General features: G+C 36.2%; 1 protein-coding gene across 1 annotated transcript; it reads right to left on the bottom strand.

Moving 5' to 3' along the window:
* Positions 1–650: 650 nt before the first annotated feature.
* On the bottom strand, positions 651–22,335 carry LOC306881222 (solute carrier family 25 member 36-A-like). The gene is made up of 7 exons (XM_079435206.1): positions 21,880–22,335; positions 15,220–15,384; positions 13,612–13,689; positions 10,942–11,042; positions 5,983–6,049; positions 5,341–5,630; positions 651–3,220 (listed from the first exon to the last, which is right to left on the bottom strand). The coding sequence occupies exons 1-7, from the start codon at positions 21,918–21,920 to the stop codon at positions 3,027–3,029; spliced, it is 936 nt and encodes a 311-aa protein (XP_079291332.1). The 5' UTR covers positions 21,921–22,335; the 3' UTR covers positions 651–3,026.
* Between the last annotated feature and the right edge of the window lie 862 nt (positions 22,336–23,197).

The raw sequence follows: 23,197 nt of genomic DNA, 5'->3' as shown, positions 1-23,197 counted from the left end.
ATATTTCCAAAATATCGGTTTTACTGCATTTACTTTCAAATAAATACAGTCTTGGTGAGCTTAAGAGACTTTTAAGAGACATACAGTAGATTAAACTGTGATTTCTGGTCCTTTGATGTATTCAAAGAATAGAAAGAAAAAGATACTCCCTCAGTGTTTGTTGGTCACCATAATACCTTCATCTGATATCAACAAACCCAGTTTGGATTTTTATTTTGGTCTATTAAAACTCTTTAGCCTTTAAAAGACACTAGAGACAACATGGGTTTTCCATTGTTTTTATTGACAGTTTGTACAAAAAGAGGTATGATAAAAATCACATAACCAGCAAAGAATAGGCCACATTTACCATAAAAAACAACTAGACTTAAAAAAATAAAATAAAAAAAATGCAAAAGAACAAAATGAAATGTTAGTGTTGGTCATGTTAGACTGTGCAATACAGACACCACACATGAAAATCGCTGAATATGCCATTAAAAGTTAAATGAAGATGAAATTATTATTCTAGACCACTGTGTTCAATATTTCTGTCAATCGGTTAGGCTCAGTTAATAGAATGTTCAAATCTGTCCATTCAGTCCAAAATCGACACCTGAATATTCCAACATCACTTTCTGAAAATGCCTTTTTGAATTTCTTCGTAATGCCATTAAAGTCTCTGTGAGACTGTGAAGTGCATTTATTGAATGCAAACTTAGAGCATCATGCATGCATGTTTGCAAGAGATCACTTTCTAACACAAGGGCATTACGACTTCAGATACAACACAACTATTTTACACGCTAATTTTACGAATCCAACAATAGTCTAACTATTCTAATTACACTAAAACATCACGCCCGTTTTCCAAAAACAAAAGCTTTAATCAATTAGAGCAATATTTAGCAAATCGCTGACTGAGATCACATTAGCTGTGACGAGAGTCCAGCATTAATTGCATAATATCTGAAGATGTTGTGTGTATTATGAATAACAAAATCCAATGTGTGGTGATGAGCATTACAGCACTCCAGAGCTTCATTAGCAGCATTATAGATACCGATGACTTAGAAAACTAAATGGACTTGAACTGGACAGAAAAGACATTGAAATGCATGAAAACGCAAAAACACATCACTTCTGCTTATGAATGATGGATGCTACCAAAACTATGTATTTGCTGCTTGAAGAAAAAAAAAATATATATATTCAAAGATACTTACAGGACCATAAGAGGCTTTGTATGGGATCTACCAACGTGAGGTTTAATATAATTACCTTAAATCATAATTTTAAGCCCACATGTTGGTAACAAACTGTCTGCGGAAATGTGGATAATGTCTAAATCATTAACATGAACAGTTTGAGATCCTTCATATCATGAGGGTGTGAAAGTACAGACAACAGTAATGTAAACAAACAAGCGAGATGAAAACACTTGGAAAGAAAAAAAGAAAAAAGAAAAAAATGTGACTCCTTTTCAAGCAATGAGTCCAGGGCCAGAATGAGGAGTGATTAAAAAAAAAAAAAAAAAAAAAAATTAAGATATATAAAAACAAAGATAACATTCAACCAAACGAGTTTCACGACATCCTTCTATGATAAACAAATGCAGTTATTCAAATAATACTACTGCATAATCAGAGGACTTAAGTTATGAACACTGGATATTTGATCTGCATACATACTGCATACACATACAAGAATATCCTTCACTAAAAGTTTAGTACACTGAACTGTACAATAACTTCCAAAGGAAACTGTTCAGCAAAATACTGTCTTGCTTACATAGTAATACAATACAAGATCGAAATTGTTCCAAACAGAAAAAAAATAAAAAAGTTTTGCGCAAGCCCAGACAGGCCACAAAGTGCATAAACGGTCAGTCAGAAGCCACTGTTAGAGGAATCCGTAGGGTGGGAAACAATTCTGCAGCTTATATTTCCACTCAAAAGTGGAAAAATGACTATTGCCTTACGACGAATAATGTCGCCACGACGTGGCATGTTGTTTGTAGGCAACATGCTCAGGGTTAGCATTAGCCACTACCATTTAGCCATCAGTTAATTCATCTCTGGCTCTTGCTGACACCTGGGATTCAAGTAGAGGCTTTGCAGCAGTGAACGGTGGCGATAAACTCGAGAACGCTCCATCTCAGTTAAAATAGGCCCAGTGACGCAAGCAGGACAACATCTCCCAATTCAAAAATACCACCCCAAAGTATATACTATACTGATATTAGGACTAGGGTATGATCATCGAAAAAACACACACAAAATAAGTATGGTTAAACTTAACATGAACCTAACGAAGAAACACTTCAGTTTGAAGCACATGAGGGGCCACGGATCACGTGACCATCAATTTAACAACAGCAAATGACCATTTGTGTGCGGACAACCATCTGCCAGTTTGGAAAGAGTGGAAGGTGACCTCTAGAGGAGAATGCTTGCACTAACAAATTCTGGAAAGGCAAAGCGTCATCTTTATGAAATGGTGAACTAAGAAAAACATCATTTATAGTAGTGCTATTGTGCCTCATCTGAAAAACACTTTCTTGTGCTTCCTTTTTTTTTTTCCTTCAAAGACCTTGAGTCATTTCAGATCTTGACAGGTTTGTTTTTCTTTTATTAAAACAATGGCTCAGATAAAATGATTTTTGGAAGAGCTTTTTTTTCCCAGCCAATTCAGGCTTTTGTTTTTTCTTCAAGCATTCTCCTCTTTGATTGTCCTTTCAAAAAGGACTTTTCGTAAAACATTTTGAAGCACATGGACAGACAGCTTTAGCGTATCTGTTCACCATCGCTCATACTTTTTTGAAATGCTCTCCAGTCTGACAGGCTTGAATCCCTCTGGTTCTTGGAGACCATAGCCCCCCTTTGGGGGGTCTGGGTTGACAATGCGTTTCTAGGATTTGTTCTACTTCCTTTGGTCTAAGCCTGGGACAATCTCTCTCTCGGTCTCCATCTAGCATTTGCTTTCTCACCCTGTTCGTCTCTCTCGCTCGGTCTCTCTCCCTCTCTTTCCTATTCTCTCTCCGTCTGTTAACCATTGAGCAGGTAGACCACCAGCTCATAGGTGCACATCATTATAGCAGTGTTAGGGATCTGTCGGACCAAGTGAGTAGTGAGGCCTCGGTACAGTGCTCTGTAACCCTCCTCCCGGACCACCATATTTAGAGTTTGGAAGAACGAACGATACTTGCAGCCCTCCTCACGTAGTCTGGTACGAATAACCTCTGTCATGGGAGAGAGAAAGAGAGAGAGAAAGTAAAAAAAAAAAAAAAAAAAAAAAGTGTATTTCTTCGTTTTTTTTTTTATTTAATACAAACCTTTTTATTCCATATTAAATTTAAAAAAATTTGGAAAATTCAACTGAAAAATACATTTATACAATTACTTGCATAAAAAAATGTATATTTACAAATCAGGACTTAGAGGATATTAATGGATTGAGGTTCAACATGACTGTTCAAGAATATACATGTTAGAGCTGCACAATTTTGGATAAATTGAGAATCACGATTGTTTTAGTTTCAAACAGAGATCACGATTCTTCCACGATTCTGAACTAAGCAAAATAACATGTAATTTACTAGAAGCTATGACAAAATAGTCTCATTCTATCCAAAAAAAGTTAAATTAATTTTAACTATTTAAATAATATTATTTATGAATAAATGACTCAATGACTCGCACATAAATGCTTCACTTGTTCCATTACTAAATGAATCAGCATTTTTAAATGAATCTCTTGAATGAATGACTCAATGACAAACACATTTTTTAACAGTAATTTGTCGCCACCTAGTGGCGAACAAAATATAATCAAACATTTTTTGGCCAGCTTGAAGTGAAAATTACTTTCAAATGATTTGCTATATTTTGATCACCGCCATAGACATCAGTGTTTATATCCAAACTAAACATTTATTCCAGTACTTCTGTGACAATATGAATGACAGTAAGACAGTAAGAAATAATACTATGTGTGGAAGAAAAAACGTGTTTGTGAAGCCGTTTCATACCTAAACATGGTAACTGTTCTCCCTGTGTAAGCGACAGCACAAATGCAGATTTGAATGTTCTGATATGACTTTGTCAAAGGTTTAATAAACTAATCGTTGTCATTTAGGAATAAGACCGCATGGCTGTTTGAATCGAGATCGCAATCTTTTAATGATTCATCGTGCAGCTCTAGAACATGTAGAACAAAATAACCAACAAAGAAACAATGAAACAAAAATAAAGGGGTCATATGACGCTGCTAAAAAGAACATTATTTTGTGTATTTGTTGTAATGCAATGTGTCTATGTGGTTTAAGGTAAAAAAAAAACACATTATTGTCCACATACTGTACATTATTGTTGCTCCTTTATGCCCTGAGAAGCGAGGTGTGCTCTGATTGGCCAGCTATCCAGTGCGTTGTGATTGACCGAATACCTCAAGCGTGTGACGGAAATGTTACGTCCCTTACCGTATTGTGATGCCGTGTCCCGGCGCGACGAGACAAAAACAATAAAACCCATTATAAACCAGGCATTTGTTGCATCCAGTGCGGACATAATTTCTGATTATAATGACTTGTACTGTCTTTTTATGTGCTGCGTTGCGTAAACATTACCATGTCTGCATTTGTGATCGGAGAAACAACAAACAACAAGCACTACTCTACACTGCTCAAAACTAGTGTTTGAGTAATCAGTGGCACATTCTTTGAATATGAAAACATACTTACAGGCTGAGAGTCAGAAGCACCAGACAGTCCTTGCAAAGTTGGAATTGCCCCACTTTAGAGTAACAGCATTTGCGCACGGCTATCATTGTAGGCTACTCTCCCAGGTTCAGGAAATAGTCCTCCGTAAAATGTGCTGCACACACTCAAATATTTGGGTTGAACTGTTCTGGAACAGTGTTGTAAATACAACTTAACCACTGATTTCTAGTTGTGTCCTCTTTTGGAAGCCCAAACAAAGTAGTTTCGCTTTCACAATGAAACACAGCGTCTTCAGGACATGGTGCCGGCGGCAGCAACAATACTACAGTGAGAATAAAAATCACGCCCTCTTTCTTTGCGTACACATTTGTGCGGTGTTATGCAAATCTTACCACAACGTGACAGACTTGTGGGGGCATGTTTAAACGAGATGTTTTAGGAGGGTGTGGACAAGTCTTTACTTTTATAAAAAAAAAAAAAAAATCTCTCTTTGGGTTTGAGACTTTAGTCTTTGCAACTTTAGGGATCGTATCTATGCACGAATAGCTTGTAACACTCCAAAGAGAAAGGAAAACTTGAAATCGCATCATATGACCCCTTTAACATAACGTTTACAAAAAAAAACAAAAAAGAAACCTCACCGTGAGGATAAGCAATTGAGGTGGCACAAGTCTTGGATGTGGCAGCAGCCAGCATCATTCCGACAAAGTCCGAAGCATCTTTTACAGATTCATCTTCATCATCCATGTTAGCGTTGGCCTTGGACTCAGTGAGTTTGCGTTTAATGCTTTCATAGATGACAAAGTGGATGACAGTCTCTGATATGCCAGCATAAGAAGCAGACATGCCCCTGTAGAATCCCCGTAACCCATCCGACCGATAAACCCGCCGGACACACTCAAATGCACTCATGCGCCGTTCTCCTCGGTTCCTGGAGAAAGACAAACACGTGTGGTAAATGTCAGAAATCTGGTTATAATCTTCCATAAAATATATTTTACATCAAACATTTTGAATGATCATGTGACACTGAACAATGGAGTAATGGCTGCTATAAATTCAGCATTGCCACAACAGGAATAAATTATATTTTCAATTAGACATTCAATTAGAAAACCGTAATTTTAAATAAAAAATAAATAATATTTCATTTTTTTTTGTATTTTTTTTTTTTTACTGTATTTTTGACCAGCCTTTATGAGTCTAATAAACTTCTTTCAATAACATGACAAAAATCAACCCTACACTTTTGAATATAGTGTACAGCATATAGTACTACTTACCTGGCATCAAGCTGCAATCGAGTCTTTATAAGCCAGATCGGGTTGGTAGCTGTGATGGCAGTGAACCCTGGGAAAAAGAGGTGTTCCAGATCAGGCTTGGAAGTGATATTGTAAGAGTAACTCAGAGCACAGGACATTCAGCAGGTCTAATGACTCTAAAACAGACAAACTTTCCCTAAAGAAACTCCACACTTCAGAGAAGTGCCGTGGACATCTGTAAAATATGCTTATGGCCTGTTTGTTCCAGTTTAAAATCTGAAATCGTTTACCTCCTTTCAGCACATCATATCAATCTCAAACACCAACAGTGTTATATGGACTACATGTTCTCTTTAGGAATGCCCAGCATTATTAACAGCGATTATTATTTGATGTCAGGGAAACCATTACAGATCCACTAGGCACTTATTTAATATTTTAGGGTAAGCCATAAGCACATCTTAGAGTGACCTCAGCAGTAAATAAGGCCTTTTAGCTAAAGCATTAAACAGCTTTTAATCTATAACAGGACTCTGAAACCAATGTAGCTTTACTTCTTAAATATTTAGACCTATCCTCACTGAATTAAATAGTATTTTATGGATCAATGAGCTAAATGAGATAAACATCTTTAGAAAAGAGTCTTAAGTAAAAAAAAAACACTATTCAGTTACATAACTGTAGCCAAATCACAAAAAAAAAAAAAAAAAAAAAAAGTATTTACGTTAGTCAAATGGTTGTTTTTCACAGCATGGGCACTGAATTATACCACCGCTGTGATTGTTGAAATGCATGCCATGTGAATCACCGCTGTGATTGTTGAAATGCACGCATGCCACAGTCTGGCAAGACTGTGTGATGTGACAAAATATTAGTAAATGACATTAGTACAACAATGGCTGAATTTATTTTATGTTTGCTATCAATGTATGTGTATGCAAATTAAGATTGTGTGTTTTAAGAGATTTAAAGAAATAGTTAATGCAAAAATAAACTAAATATACTCACCCTCAGCCCATCCAAGATACAGAATTTCATTCTTCATCAGAACAGATTTGGAGAAATTTAGCATTACATCACTTGCTCACCAATGGATTCTTTGCGGCAAATGGGTGCCGTCAGAATGAGAGTTCAAACAGCTGATAAAAATATCACAATAATCCACACAACTCCAATCCATCAATTAACATCTTGTAAATATAGACATATGTTTACTCTTGCTAATGGTGCTTGATCTGCAATATTATGGATGGAGAACTCAAACTCACAACAAACAATGGTTTGAAGTTTAAAAAAAAGTCTTGATATGGATTTCTTTCTTACAAACATGCAGCTTTTCACTCCACAAGATGTTAACTCGTGGACTGGAGTTGTGTGGAATATTGTGATGTTTTTATCAGCTGTTTGAACTCTTAATTCTGACGGCACCCATTCACTGCAGAGGATTTATTGGTGAGCAAGATGTAATGCTAATTTTTTACAAATTTGTTCCAATGAAAAACTAAATCATCTTCATCTTGGATGGCCTGAGGGAGAGTAAATTTTCAGAAAATTTTCATTTTTGGTGAACTATTTCTAATATGTGTGCTAGCAATGTATGAACAAGATTAAAAGCAACAGCAAAATATTCTGCCTGATGTTGGTGCGAACAACTGGTTTATCTATTCAACTGCAGCAAAATGAAGCACAAAGCCTGTGCTCGGTGTTGTGGGTGCACAAAATATCCCAGAACAAAAAAAGAAAAAGCATAAGACAACGGCAATTGAGGATGAAAATATTCATGTGCGTTTCTAACAGTACATTGTAAAACGTCAGTGTTTTCTTAGGCTAAACAAACCAAAAGAAGTCTATTGAGCTAGGGTAGAAGCTCTAGAGAGGGTAAGAGGCCTAAGGCAACTGACTGGTGTAGGGAGGGGGGGGATGACAGATCGGTACAAGAGAGTAAGAGAGAGAGAGAGAGAGAGAGTGTCTCTGACGAGTACTCACAGGGGAGGGGCAAAGCTCCTCTCCTCACAGCTGCAGGACGAAGCCTGCAGATATGGGGGGCAGAGCAGGCTGGCTCACAGACCCTCACGCAGGGTGAAAGCTACAGTAAAGGCCTAAAATAGACACAGGCTTTTCTGTACCACAGTCACAAGCAGCAGTCCACATGCCCCTCAGAGTCAAGTCAAACCCATGAGGGAGTGGAACACGACAATAAATTCTGCCCACCTCCCATTAAATCCCTCCCACCTCCCAACAAAGCCCCGCCCACCAAATACATCAAACAATGACCATTCCATCCCAAACATTTAAGAGAGTGCTTTCATTTTCCTTTCTTTTGGAATGGATAGACGTAGAAAGATGGTAAGCGAGGTAGAGAGAGACAGAGCAAGACAGAGCGAGATGAAAGTGAATTTTTGAGTTTTAAAGGACATCATTAGACCAGTGTTTTTCATTTAAAATGTAAAGGTACAGAACAGAGCTGATCTTGCTGAAGTAACACTATTTCTCTTGATTATATCTGAGCTTTAGCAATGCTGGGTCATATAAACAGCTACAAAAATCAAACTAGGATCAAAGTTTATATCAACAATAACTTTAAGGAGGGTCAGAGGCAGTGCATGTAAGAGTCCAATGCTAACCTTGTCGTTCCTGTTAGCAAAATCATTGCGGAGCACAATTTTAAAGCGGGAATTCTGGTAAGATTCAATCAAGGTTTTGCTATTTGAAAAATACTACTTGCACAAAATTACATGTCGAATATGTTGATGCATATTAGAGAGATTTTTTTTCAACATAAAAAAAATAAATATAGCTGAAAAACATTTAAATCACAAATTATATTATTAGGATAACAATTTTCAAAACAAGTTTTGAAAAGTATCTTACATTCAAACTAAAAAAAAAAAAAAAAAAAAAAAAAAATTCAGTAAAAACAGCAGCATTGTAAAATATTATTATATAAAAATATAATTAAATATTTAAAACTTAGAATTTAAAATAGTTTTTCTATGCAGTTTATTCCTGTGATGGCAAAGGTGAATTCTCAGCAACCATTACTCCAGTGCCACATCCTTCAGAACATTATTCATTCTAATATGCTGATTTTGTGCTTAAGAAACATCTCATCAATAGAAATGTTGAAAATAGTTAACAATTTTGTGGCATACATGATAAATTTTTTTCCAAAACTCTTTGCTTAATATAAAGTAAAAAAAAACAACAGCATTTATTTAAAACAGAAATCGGTGAAAATGCCATTTTTGATCAAATTAATGCATCCTTTGCTGAATAAAAGAATTAAAAAAAAGTTTGAATGTTAGTTCATTTCTAATATCATTCGCTTTAACATTTTTTCACAAATTTAATGTTCAGGTTTAAACTAAATTGATTTTCATATGCAGAGTTTGGACTGGTCTGTATGATTGCATCATTTGATTCTTTAGCGGACTAAAGTGGTTAATAGAGGCCTTGCTGTGACTTTTGTGATTTATATGATCCAGTCATAACCTAACCACAATGATGAACAATGTGTGGGCCATACATGACATGCATCAGATTGCAGGAACTGAGCTAGCGGCAACTGTAAACTGATGCTGATGCAGAGAGCCATTAAGAAAAAGAAACAAAAGTCACCTGTGCTTTTGAGAGGAGACAGCAGCACATGTAATGAATATTTCAAAACCCTGTCCCTTATCGGATGCCAATTTTCCATTGCAGGCCTTCAGGGACCTATATTTAACCACTTTTGTAATGTAAGGGCTGTGTGTGTACAATATGTAGTTTGTCAGGCCGTGTGGCCCCTCTTTCTCAACGCACAGACAGAACATGCTAGGAAAGTTTACGTTGCGACAAATGCACTTCCTGTCTCACAAAATAACACGACCTACATATACTGCAATTGAATGACAAGGTTAGCATTCAGGACTGAAATTAAATGACAAAAAAAGAAGTGCATGAAGTTTTTCACTGAATTTACCTTTACAGAGGGTTACAGACTGGCAAGGGGGCCATGTGTCAAAACTGCGTAATCACAAGGAGGTAAAAAAAAAAAAACTGCAAGCCAGCTACAGTGGCATTACATTACATTAATTTAAATAACCATCATCATTATTCATAATCATTATCATTAGGAGAATCATGATCATACCGGTGAGTAGAGACGTGACTACCTGAGGCGTCCCGATCCCGCCCGTGTCAGTCACGAGGACCGCTGCCCCCCGCGCATGGCACTCTACATGTTAGCGTAGCGCCCTGCTAGCGGCCGCTACTACACACAGCACAGACAGCGTGTGAAGCCAGACTGTTTAGTAGCACACTGGCATGTAATGACTTATGTCCTCCAGCCCTCAAAAGGTAGAAGAAAACAAAAAAGGAAAAAAAAGAAACTGGGAAAGGAAAGCACAACCCAAACTTCAAGGACCTTTTTTGCAATATAGCTAACAAGCTTTCAAGCGAATATAACATGCTTGAAATTTAGTCTATTTGTTTTAGTAGAAATGCTATCAAATTACTTTTTTTCAATTCAATTTTAAATGTATATTTTTACGGTTTTCTTTCTGTGTAGCCTACTTTTTACAAATTAATAATTAAGTTTTTCAATCTGTTTGACATACAAATATTTGCTGTTAATATGATTAGCTTCAAAAATGTCTGCTTCAAAGATAATTTTTTTTATCCTGAAAGTCTTCAATTGTGCTTTCGGTCTAAATGCTGTCATACCTTGAAACAGGTAACCCAAAACACCATGGCTAAATTCTCTCATTTGTACTAGATGGACACTAGGACAAAGCATTTTATCGTAATAAGGCTGTCATGGCTAAAAACAAAAGCGACTGACAAACATTGTTATAAACACCCCAATGATGCAATCTCTGGTTTGTGCACACTAAGAGGTGAGTATCATTTTAGTTCAGTGTGTGAAATACAACAAAAAAGAGCCAATGCAAACTTAAGTCAAAAATGCATTTACATGAAAGATGCAGCTGGGACTCTTACCTGCTAAACCAGCGGACAGCATGTGCACCTGTGTGGAGTCAGGATCAAAAACATTGTTCAGCTTCTCTTTGCATGTGGAGTAGGCAGCAAAATAAATTGCTCTGTGGACAAAACAGGAATTAACAACATTAATTGGTTTTGATGTTCTGTAATGTCTGACAAATGTATCAGAAGTAGAAGAAAAAAAGATGCATTTACTTATAGCGAGAACATACTTTTTTAGATGTTTTCACATGAATATTTTTGGGTAGAGCTAGGCCTGAATGTACATGTTCCCCCTCATTACACAGTTTTTAACAAAACTAAACAAAACAAGAAAAAAACATTATTTCTATGGTTATGTTATTTTCAATTAATATTTTAAGAGACGGGTTCGGGCTGACTATACATTATCCCAATTATTACAGTTTCTAACAAAACAAAACAAAAAACATGACAAAGCTATCTGGGGTGATCTGGGGGCAAAAGTATGTCATGCTCATCATATCATGTCCTGTATTAGCTACCAGATTTATTTTCTTAGACAGGGCAAATGCTGAAACACACAGGAAAAAAAAAAAATCACCAGGATTATTAAAATGAAAATTTCCAATGTAGGATTTAAGCCTTTCTCACTGGGAGTTTTTTTTTTTCCTTCGCTTTAATCCAGGTTACATAATTCCCGCACGCACATAACAAGGGCAAGTTTGAAGGTCTCACTGAGCAACCTGCCTACAAGCTAAGCAGCCATTTGTTTCCTGATGAGATGCTTATAAACACATGCTACCTCCCGCCTCTTCAAAACGACAACCAATCAGCATCCTTCCACATTTGACTGACAGCCAGTCAGAACCCGTTGTAAATATCTGCCAATCCTGTATTTTGGTGAATGGCTTAATTTGGCCATCTGAATGAAATAACGTGACCTTCACTAGAGGATGTTACATAATCTCAAAACAGATTCATCTAAAAACTGCAATTAATTATATATTTAATGTCACTAGGTGAGCATACACATACCAAGCTTTATTTTTTTTTTTACATATGTCTGCATTTAATCTTTACATAACGCAAACAGTCACGAGGCAGCTATTCCAGCTGTGACGGCAGAGGACAAACAGGATGGGACTGCTGAGAAATACAGGCACAGATGGAGACACACACACCTCCTGCAGCATGGGTGCAAACACTAAAATACAGACATTTTAAGTGGCTTAGTTGCAACACCATCTCCCACATACCAATTTAAATGCGATTAAACTGAACAGACATGCACATAAAGCTCAAGTGAATGAGGGCATGAGAGCTGCTAGTCTCTGTAGCATAATGATGACACACACACTGCAGTCAATGAACAAAGCACAACTGATTCATAAGGGAGACAGGGAATATTCACTGCAGTTATTGAGTCACTAAACTCATACAGAGCAGAGAATTCAATCACAGTCCCACAAACGCTACTAAACATAATAGCTTTATTTTTGTAAAATGCTGCATTCATAGTTCACTAGGTTGAGTGAGCGCTTTAGATTTAGGAATCCACTCTACAGTTGAGTTACAAGCTCTTGACTGTCAAGAACTAAGTGAACAGTGTGACAGAAGGCCCATAGTCAGTTTAGTCCGTAATAAGACAGTGATATGATCCCCTGGTGATGATACACTTAGATTAGAGCAATGAGATGTGACCAACGGGCCCCTTATATAACAGTCTGAGGGGGAAAAGCAATACTTTTTCTTTTCCATCTCGAGTGAAGTGAGGAAATACAGCAAACAGCGAGGAACACAAATCCAAAAACAAATGTTTATTATTCCATTGCTGAAGCGTAAACAGCTGACGAGTCAAACACATACATTTGTGACAGAAAATGAAAGTTCAGGCTAATAATTTCCAACGGATATAATCTATTGCTATCATACATTAACATCTTAGTTATTAATAACATTTAATTTAAATTTATTCTATATTAATAGAAGATGCAAGGTTTTTTTTTTACACACACACACACACACACACACACAGCAATAAAAAGCCTTTTGTAGCTAATAGAGTGCTAAAGTCAGGTTCCAGAAGTAAAAATCCAATTCACTTTTTCCCCGAGCGAAATGGATTTTGAATAACTTAAACCTTTAAAGATAGACTTACCATGAGCTATGAGGATGTTAACTGATGGCATTTGTTTATGTTGAAACCATCAGTCCACATTATTTCATCTTAGCTTTTAAATAATCATATTTAACAGTGGAATTCCAGGTAAAATACTACATTATCCATGACTGCATAGAAATGTCTATAAATCATAGAATCGAAACAAGCAAAAAGCTAAACAGAAACCCTTTGGCACCTGACATAATAGTTGCTCTACACTCTCAAACTACTTAATTCTATATGCATATTTTGCAATAAACGTTAAAATAAAATGTGTTTTGTTTGTTTGTTTATTTGAGTTTTAAATGTGAACTGTCATTTGAAATGCTTCATGGGAATGGGTTAAGAAAGTACACAATCTTCTACCAGTCTTTTTGCCTGATTTTTATTTTTTTTTTGCTTCAAATCCAAGTTTGTAATGTTGGTTTGTGACTATTTTAAAATCCCTATGTGAACAATAAATGACAAAAATACTTTCAGCCACTGAAAAATTGGTTGGGCACTGCTGCACTCTATAGCATTTGTGTTTTGAATATGGGTCATACCTGGATGGAGCCACTCCCACCAAGTTGGGCCCCAGGCCCCTAAAGAGTGAGCGAGGACCTTCTTTCTCCAGTATCAACCTGAGACAGAGAGGGAAAGTTAAAACAGAATATGTAAAAGAGGAATCCACTGCAGTGCATATGTGAAAGCGTAGTGGATGCTAGCACTCCTTTCATTATGGCAATAGGTGCAATATTTAACATGTTGTTGCCACGGCATTCATCATTTGCTTCACCATCTTCAATAACTTTTCCAGACCAACTGAGGGGTTTGAGAAAAAGCAGGTAATTGAGAGAAACAATGCCTAGCTGTACCTTAAATCAATTCTGTCTGCTGTGTGCAACTGCACACATAACTGTGTAAATTATACAGACAGCATTTTTAAAAATAGACCTCTGAAAATGTCATTTAGATAAACCTACAAAGGTTACAAATCTGGAAGGAGTTGTGCTGACCAGTATTATACAAACTAGAAAGTTAATGTTTTGCCTTCAGAAATGGACATGTTCAGATTATTCTAGAATTCCTCTTTCAAAAGTTTGTTTAAAAAAAAAATAAACACCGCATCTGTAAGTGATTTTCTCCTGACCTACTTTTCAAACTTTTTCCCTCTGATTCTGGAGTAATACAATAGTCATGAATAACACTGCTTGCTGGAGGCCAAAAAAAGTGCTTCCAATCCCAGAGAAGACAGCAAGACTACACCCAGAAACCATAGCATTGCCATATTTTGCCAGACAAGCAAAATACTAGCAAATGTGGCATTGCAGTATACTCTAGCAGCTAGACTAGTCTCATTCGGCCAAATAATAGAAAAAACAAAACCAAATTCAGAACATAAAATGTTTGAATTTAGTATATAACACCTTTAGTATATAACACCTTTATCTTACCGTAAATATATAAAACCTATGCTTTGTTAAGAACTTCATTTGGACAACTTTAAAAGGCGATTTTCTCAATATTTAGATTTTTTTGCACCCTCAGATTCCAGATTTTCAAATAGTTGTATCTTGGCCAAATATTGTCCAATCCTAACAAACCATACATCAATGGAAAGCTTACTTATTCGAAACATTGACACTTCAGACTGGTTTTGTGGTCCAGGGTCACAAATGGGATAGAGATGACTGGGCAAGTGACAGTGTCGTCAACTGGCTCAAAACATTATTATTGTTGGATCTAACAGCCAAACAGTAATAAAAGCATTCTGACTGCCCTTCATGGTAGGCCAGCAATCATTTTAGCAGAACATAGGAAGATGCAGGTATTCTGCTGGCATTCAAACCATTGTCCATCTTTCTCTCATTGTCCTGACACTCTTGCCTCCGTGGTCACTAAAGGTGGTTGTAATTTACAGTCAGCAAGAGGGACCCACAGAGAGACAGCAGAGAACAGCTTTGATTGCAAGTTCAAAAACTAGAATACTGTTGGTCATCAAGATCCTTTAAACAAGAGATTTCTAGTGTTTATGGTACCAACAAGTATTATTTTCTATAGAAATATGTTGCAGTGTTTTTGACAGTTTTCACGTGTTGTTTTTGAAACATTTAAAATGCCCTGGAGCATAATAAACCAGATTTTGCGTGGTTGGGTTTTGAAGTACTCACTTGAGACAGTGCAGAGGCCCCGGTGGGGACATGCGGGCCACACTGGTCCCATTCACAGTGCTGAGCTGAACCTCAGAGATGTAAAGAGTCACCGAAGAAGACTGCAGCCTCGTCTTCACCACCTCCAAAGGACATGTCAGTATTGCACCTACGGTGCCGCCACAGCTAGAGACAAAGAGTAAATCATTTCAAGTTAATTTTGAAAATCTTCTTTTTAAACCATTTCAAAATGATCAATGCAAGAAAATACAGAAGTAAAAATCATCAAGCATGATTTCCAGTTTTTTCAAAATGAATGCTTATTTTAATTTGTACACAACCTAATACACAGCAAATAAAATTAATACATATATACTGCTGTTTAAGTAAGAGTCAGTACGTTTTTCTACGATCTTTTTATGTTTTTGAAAAGAAGTATATTATGCTCACCAAGGCTGCATTTATTTGAAAAAAAAAATACACAGTAAAAGAGTAATATAGTGAAATATATATTTTTTAGAGTAACTGTTTTCCGATTTAATATATTATAACATTTTATTTCTGTGATGGCAAAACTGAATTTTTCAGCAGTCATTACTCCAATCTTAAGTGACAGAAATCATTCTAGTATATTATTGTTGAAAACAGTTGTGCTACTCAAATGTTTTTTTGTTTTTTTTCTGGATTATCCGTTGAATAGAAAGTTTAAAAGAACAGCAATTTGAAATAAAAATCTAACATTGTAATTTTTTTTTGTCATGTTTGATCAATTTAGTGCATCTTTGCTGAATAAAAACATTAATTTCATACAAAAAATAAATACAAATCTTGCTGACCCCAAACTTTTGAATTTGAATATTTTAATAAATGAAATCAGACATTTTGGAGAGATGATGCAAATGAATCATTGAACTGATTCATTAAATATCACATTATACATAACTCCTTTTACACACCACTATATTCTGGCATTTAATGGATTATGATTTTGTATTTTAGATGTCAGAGAGCATTTTTCCTTCTGCTGACATCCACAGTGATTAGACTTGTGAATGCAGCCTTGACTAACATCTGTATGTGGTCAAGTTTAACGTATTTGATTGTGTGCATGCACACAGAAGGGGGAGGGGGAAAAATGGGCCTAGCATTCAACAAGTCAAAGGTTAGGTCTAGACAAATCCCACAATCACCTACAAGAGGAAAAAAGACCTAAAACAGCTGAAATAGTGTATAAACCAGACACTTCTCATCATGATGGGTTTTCACTTATCAACTTACCAAGGATAGAAATCCACTACAACTGTTAAAGGTCTGACCAGACACCTGTCAATCATATTAATAGAAAGCTCCATAAACAGATTCCCTGCTTTTTTTATAATGTGTGCATAAAGTTTACAAAAACAGAACTGAATGTTGATAACCTGCTGACCTCAGAATTGAATTCCTGTATTCTAAACTCTGCATCTCTTAAGGTCTATTTTTTGTGCCGCCTTTCAAAAGACCGACCCACATGCAGGGAGCAGCTGTGAACTTTGTCCCAGATATGAAGCTCTCTGGCTTGTTGCTGCTAAGGTTTACACACACACACACACACACACACACACGCACACTCTCTGGTTGGCCAGTGAACAGTACGATCATGCAGAGCAAAACCCATTTGTACCCACTCCTACTAAAATGCTCTGCAGAGGCCTTTAGAGAAATTCCACTAGATTTTTATTATTCACAGATACTTACGGAATTCTACTCTTTAAAAAAAAATATATTGCATAAGGAGTTTTGTTTTTGAAAAAGAGAGGAAGTAGTCCGGGAAGAGAAGAAAGAAGCTGCATTTAATTTCTTCCGAAATTCAAGATGAAATGGGTGAATGCAAATGTTTCAAAGTGAAGTCCCCTGGTCAATGATTAGTAGTTTTGAAGCCCCAAAAAAGGAGTTTGCACTTGAAGTTTACACAGCAGTGTTCAAAGTGCTGTAACTCCCAGGAGAAAAGTAACAAAAATCTTGGCTAAAGTAAAATGTCCCTTTTAAACAGGACCTGAACCGAACTAGTCCAGTCAAAAGTCATCTGACCAAACTAGCCTAGTGGGTCCCACACAAGTAACACTTGTGGTGCTGTTCATGAACATGTACATTAACTTTTTTTTTTTTTTTTTGGTATTGTGCAATATTTTTTATCTGGCCACTTGCAATGTATTTGTGTAAATTAGAAGTCAGCATGAAACAGGTTCTGATTCTGAGCCTAAACTACTTTGTCAAAAACTAAAAAAAACTGCAATTTATAATGTGCAGTAAAAAAGTCAGAAATATAATGAAAAAAAAAGTGTTTGAATTGGCGATGGAGCATTACATATTCGTCATATTCTATCACTACTTATCCAATATTGGATAATACATTGCCAATATTGACTGACTACATAAAAATATGGTATCTAATTACAGCACCTTAAATATGCTCTCCCTACATGCATAAAAAACATTAAATATTATTTGTTCAATTCAATTCAAGTTTATTTGTATAGCGCTTTTCACGATGCAAATCGTTGCAAAGCAGCTTTACAGAAAATTAAAGTTTCTACATTACAGGTACATCTAAAAAAATTAGAATATCGTGAAAAAGTTAATTGTTTCTTGTAACTTATGAATATTTGAAAGTTTAATTTTTTGAAATAAGTAAAACGGCTGCCGATGTGCGCAGACGCCTCCTTTTTGCCTCTAACCGGACCGTTTTTAAAGTAAAGAATTTCAAAAGTTTTTTTGTTTTAATTTTGATGATTAGAGCTTACATCTCATGAAAGTCAAAAAATCAGTATCTCAAAATATTAGAATATTTACATTTGAGTTTCAATAAATGACCATCCCTACAGTATAAATTCCGGGTATCTCTTGTTCTTTGAAACCACAATAATGGAGAAGACTGCTGACAAAGAGGGTAAGTCACAGTGGGTCATTACTGAAAGGTGTGGCTGTTCACAGAGTGCTGTATCAAAGCATATTAAATGCAAAGTTGACTGGAAGGAAGAATTTGGGTAGGAAAAGGTGCACAAGCAACAGGGATGACCGCAAGCAGTGCCACAGGCTGATTGCCTCCATGCCACGCCGCATTGATACAGTAATTCATGCAAAAGGAGGCCCAACCAAGTATTGCATAGAAATGAACATACTTTTCAGAAGCTTGACATTTCTGTTTAAAATATCCTTTTTTTATTGATCTTATGTAATATTCAAATTTTCTGAGACACTGAATTTTGGGTTTTCATTATCTGTAAGCCATAATCATCAAAATTTCAAGAAATAAAGGCTTGAAATATTTCACTCTGTGTGTAATGAATCTATATAATATATGGGTTTCACTTTCTGAAATGAGTGACAAAAAAATATTGACCTTTTTCACGATATTCACATTTTTTGAGATGTACCTGTATATATAGCAGGGCTCGCAAAATCGCTAGCCCGACGTCCCGGGGCTATTGTGTTTTCCAGTCGGGCTACCAAAATATATCACTGCCCTGATACCTTAAATACAGGGCTCCCATGCAATGTTCCTTCTAAGCTGAGCGCGCTCTTCTTCCACCGCGGCCGCGCAGAAGAAATAATGTGCCTCGCGCACACAAAAATTAGTTGGGAAGCCATTTGATTGAATGCCGCCAGTAAAAGGGAAAGAATAGCAATGCTCGGGCAAACCGCTATAGAGCTGATGTCACGTCAGAGTTAGAACCAGTGAATGCGGTTTACAGGTTTCAGAACGATGTGCACCAAAGGAGTCGCTGTAGAAACTGAATACTTCAATGGTTGCGGTGCACTCAGAGACAACGCAAACGCAATGACATGTGAAATAAAACGTCCTCATGTATTAAAGAAGAGTGCTGGAAATAGCAGAGGATGGGCAAAGAACGGTAACAAAACTCTGAAACATGTACAGTCACACACAAGAGTATTGTACAAACTGTACTTCATATTCAAGAGTTTTTATCGATGTTTAGACAGCTATAGAATAAGACAGCTATAGAATAATTCCTGTTCACGGTTTTTTTTATATTTAACTTGACCTTGTTTTTGAGTCTTTGACTTGAGTCTCTTGCTCATCAAGACTGTATTCATTTCAAAAATACAGAAAAAACATTGATATAGTGAAATATTATTGCAATTTCTAATATTGGTTTCCTATTTTAATACCTATACTTTAAAATAGCATTTATTCCTGTGATCAAAGCTGAATTTTCAGCATCATTACTCCAGTCTTCAGCGTCACATGATCCTTCAGAAATCATTCTAATATGCTGATTTATTATCAATGTTGAAACTGTTGTGCTGCTTCATATTTTTTTGGAACCTGTTACTTTTTTCTTTGATTTAATAAAAAGTTTAAAAGAACAGCATTTATTCAAAATAGAAATATTTTCTAACAACAGAAGTCTTTACTATCAATTTTATCCATTTAACACATCCTTGCTGAATAAAGTTTTTAACTTTCTTTAAACTTTTTTGAAGTATCTTTAAAAAAAAAAAAGAAGAAAATTTCTGACCCCAAACTTTTTAATAGTTTATATTGTAACACAAAATGTCTATTTTGACTACACGCTGTTCTTTTTAACTTGATATTTTTTAAATATCACCGGTCCCAAAAATAAAACAAATAAAAAAGCATTACAACAGTTTCCAACATTGATTAAAAATCAGCATATTAGAATGATTTCTGAAGGATCATGTGACACTGAAAATACTGCTTTGCTTCACAGGAATTAATTACATTTTAAAGTATATTAAAATAGAAAACATTTATTTTAAATTGCAATAATATTTCACAATTATATTGTGAAATAATATTCAGTATTTTTATCAAATAGACACAGACTTGATGAGCATAAGAAACTTCTTTAAAAAAAACCCTTTATTGATCCAAACTTTTGAACTGCAGTGTATTGTACAGTAAAAATGTTTTCTCAGGTAACCTAAAATGTACATCATTTAGTTACATCAAGGGTCAAATTAAATATAAATAGCACATTAAAGTTAAAAGTTACACACTTTTTTGTGCGCGTGCTGTACAGGTCTGGTATAAAAATGCTTTTGCTCAGGTGCCAGAAATGTCTGCCCAATAGTGAAAAGTTTTGCTCAGCAAGAAAAACAATTAGAGGGAACATTGCTCCCACGGGTCCTTAAATTTGATACAACTAAATTTAAGAGTTTTTAAGGCCTTAGACAGATTTAAATACGTTAAATGGTATAAGAACTAATTTTTCAAATTGCCTTAAATAGATTTTTAAGAATTCTGCAAATACCTTGTAAATAGTAAAATAAAACTCTTTCCTTGATATTTATGTATTGAAAATGTTTTTGATTGACATTTATGGTCTTTATTTTATTTGGGCTAGTTAAATTAATTTTCGGGCTACCAAAATCTGAAGAGTACCTGCCCGATGGGCTACCAGGGATTTTGAAATTTTGCGAGCCCTGTTTAGTAATAGCTTATCAGTGGTGACTATCTCAAGTTGATGTCCATATGGCAGAAATGTACGGTAAAAATCAAGCAGTTAATTAGTCATGTAATCAAACAGACGTTGAACACTATTAAAAATAAATTTGTCATTTTTAACAGCAGTCATTGTTATTTGTCAACTACCCATTTAAAAAAATAAATAAATAAATAAATACTGCTTTGCACCGACAAGGGAATTTAATTTCCAATGCTGAGTGATTATCTATATCACAGAACAATTGATCGGTTTATCACTCAGTTCTTTCCAGTGGCAGAAGAGCTGTTCTCTGCTCACAGTTAAACTTATAGCTATAACTCATCACCAGTTATTCTGACACATATAAGGTATGAATTGACTAATCTGAAAAAATACCATCCACACTGTGACAAAACCCTTTTAACACAATGTTTTCATATATGACCCATAAGGGGATTTTGCCCACATGTTTTGCTGTTATTATAAGCTTCTTGTTAGACCTCTTATCACCCTCCAGGGTCGGAGTCATCAAATGACCTTCAGAGATATAAGCTTGTTAAAGAGAGATATACTCCCCTCATATCTCTGTTACATTGCTGATTGTGAAAATTAGTGAGGCAGTAACCTTTGATTCAAAGAGCGAGCAGAAAATGATATTTGTATGGGCCTCACAGACACAGAGTGTAAAAGATCAGTCAGGGACATGCAGGAATGAGAATGGAGTCAAAAATAGCTGTACTAATACTAGAGAGATCGCTTTCAACAAAGCTTCTGATTTGCTACAGGAAATGGTATTGCTTCAGGTTCACACTCAGCTTGAAGATTCGAGTTTTTCCCTATCTTTCATTTATAATCTGCATAGCAAAAAAACATGAGGGAAAGCATCAAAGCACCAATACTTCCTGAAAATCAGAAAACGGCCATGTCTAGAGACTTCAAGAGGATTCTGTGACCAGAGACGATTCTGAATCTGTTGCATGACCTTGCTTTCACAAATACAGCATCGATCATCTCTAGCATTGAAGACATGCTGAGAGAAGCTAGCTAACGTTAGATAATTCACAGCAATGTTGAATGAGCATATACCTGGTTTTCTGCATTTAATGTGTCTGATATTAAATTTTAAAGTCAATCAAGCCCAACTATAACGGATTCATGTCAAAGTGAGAGGCATCAAGTTGACAGCTCTGATAGATCAGTCTTCCTCAGGCTCGCTAACGTTACTCACCCTCCAGCAAACAGATGAACCAGGGTGTCCCTCTGACTCATCCTTTAGCATTCTCCGCACCCACACCCAGGCCTGCAGTGCGAGCAAGAGCCGGACAGCTCCGCCGAACCCGCTGCGATTCTGATGCACCGTTCAGTTGAATAGATGTGGATGAGGATAATAAAGCATACAGTTAATCAGCCCGACGTCTCGTGGGCGACATGCGTCGCGCGATGCGGCTAGCTCAGCCCGCTAACGGCTGTCGATGTGCGCAGACGCCTCCTTTTTGCCTCTAACCGGACCGTTTTTAATATATCACGATCTTTTCTTTAGAACGACACAGACAGCTGTAGGATATAGAGGTTGTGGTTGCAGGGGACGCGTTTTTGTGGAGCTAAATCCGCGTAGACTCGGTGGTGTCTGATTCAGAGGCTGCTGACTGAGATGGACAGCAGACTCGCTATTTACGAGCCAATCAGCAACCACAAAACAGAGGCCGCGATTGGTCGGTTTGCGGTGTGACGTCTCTTGACCCCGCCTCATCATGCTCCTTTCACATGATCACGCAATTGATAAAACGTAAATATTGATTTATCTCGTTTTCAGAGGTTAAGACACATATTTGCAAATGTGTTTATAGGGCGATTTAAATTCTGTCTGCTATTATAGTGCCCCAGAAACGTTAACTGGGGTTAGTTTAACAATACAGCGTCATATTTCTAGCTGTGAATGAATGAGGGCATTCATAGTGGGCTGTTCAGAAATATTATTTTTGGTGTATTGTGATAGACACCACTGACAATTTGTGTGTTATTATTAGGATTGACATGGACAGCCCGGAATTATTAGGAAATTTGCAAAATCTTTAAAAATCATTTTACTCAGTTCTACAATATTTATTTGACATAAAATATTTATTTGATATATCTCTTTGTGAGACATTTTCAGTCAAATAATAAATTAAATACAAAAAAATCTGGATCAGAAATGCATGAAAATGTTACAGCACTTCATAGGCAAAATAAGAATGGGAATACGTAAATGAATGAAAACTCAGAGGACCCGTGTCTGTCAGCTGACAGGAGTTACAGCACCACACATCTGGTTTCCTTACTAAATAGCTGAATTAAATGCACACGCCTCTTGGTTTCAAGATTAGAAGTGAACAAGTTCAGATCATGTGCATGGAAAATCTAATTTCTCTTGGCATGCCAACCTAATGAAATACAATGATAAAGTTCTTCAGACAAGGTTTTCTATCCTTTTATAGAGTTAAAATTGTTTAGATGGTTGACTGGTGACCCTTTCGTTCTTTTATAGATAAGGCTATGACAATCAC

Source organism: Barbus barbus, assembly GCF_936440315.1.
Source record: "Barbus barbus genome assembly, chromosome: 15".
Lineage (NCBI taxonomy): Eukaryota > Metazoa > Chordata > Actinopteri > Cypriniformes > Cyprinidae > Barbus > Barbus barbus.
Note: the sequence above shows the minus strand (reverse complement) of the source record. Positions and strands in the feature narration are given on the sequence as shown.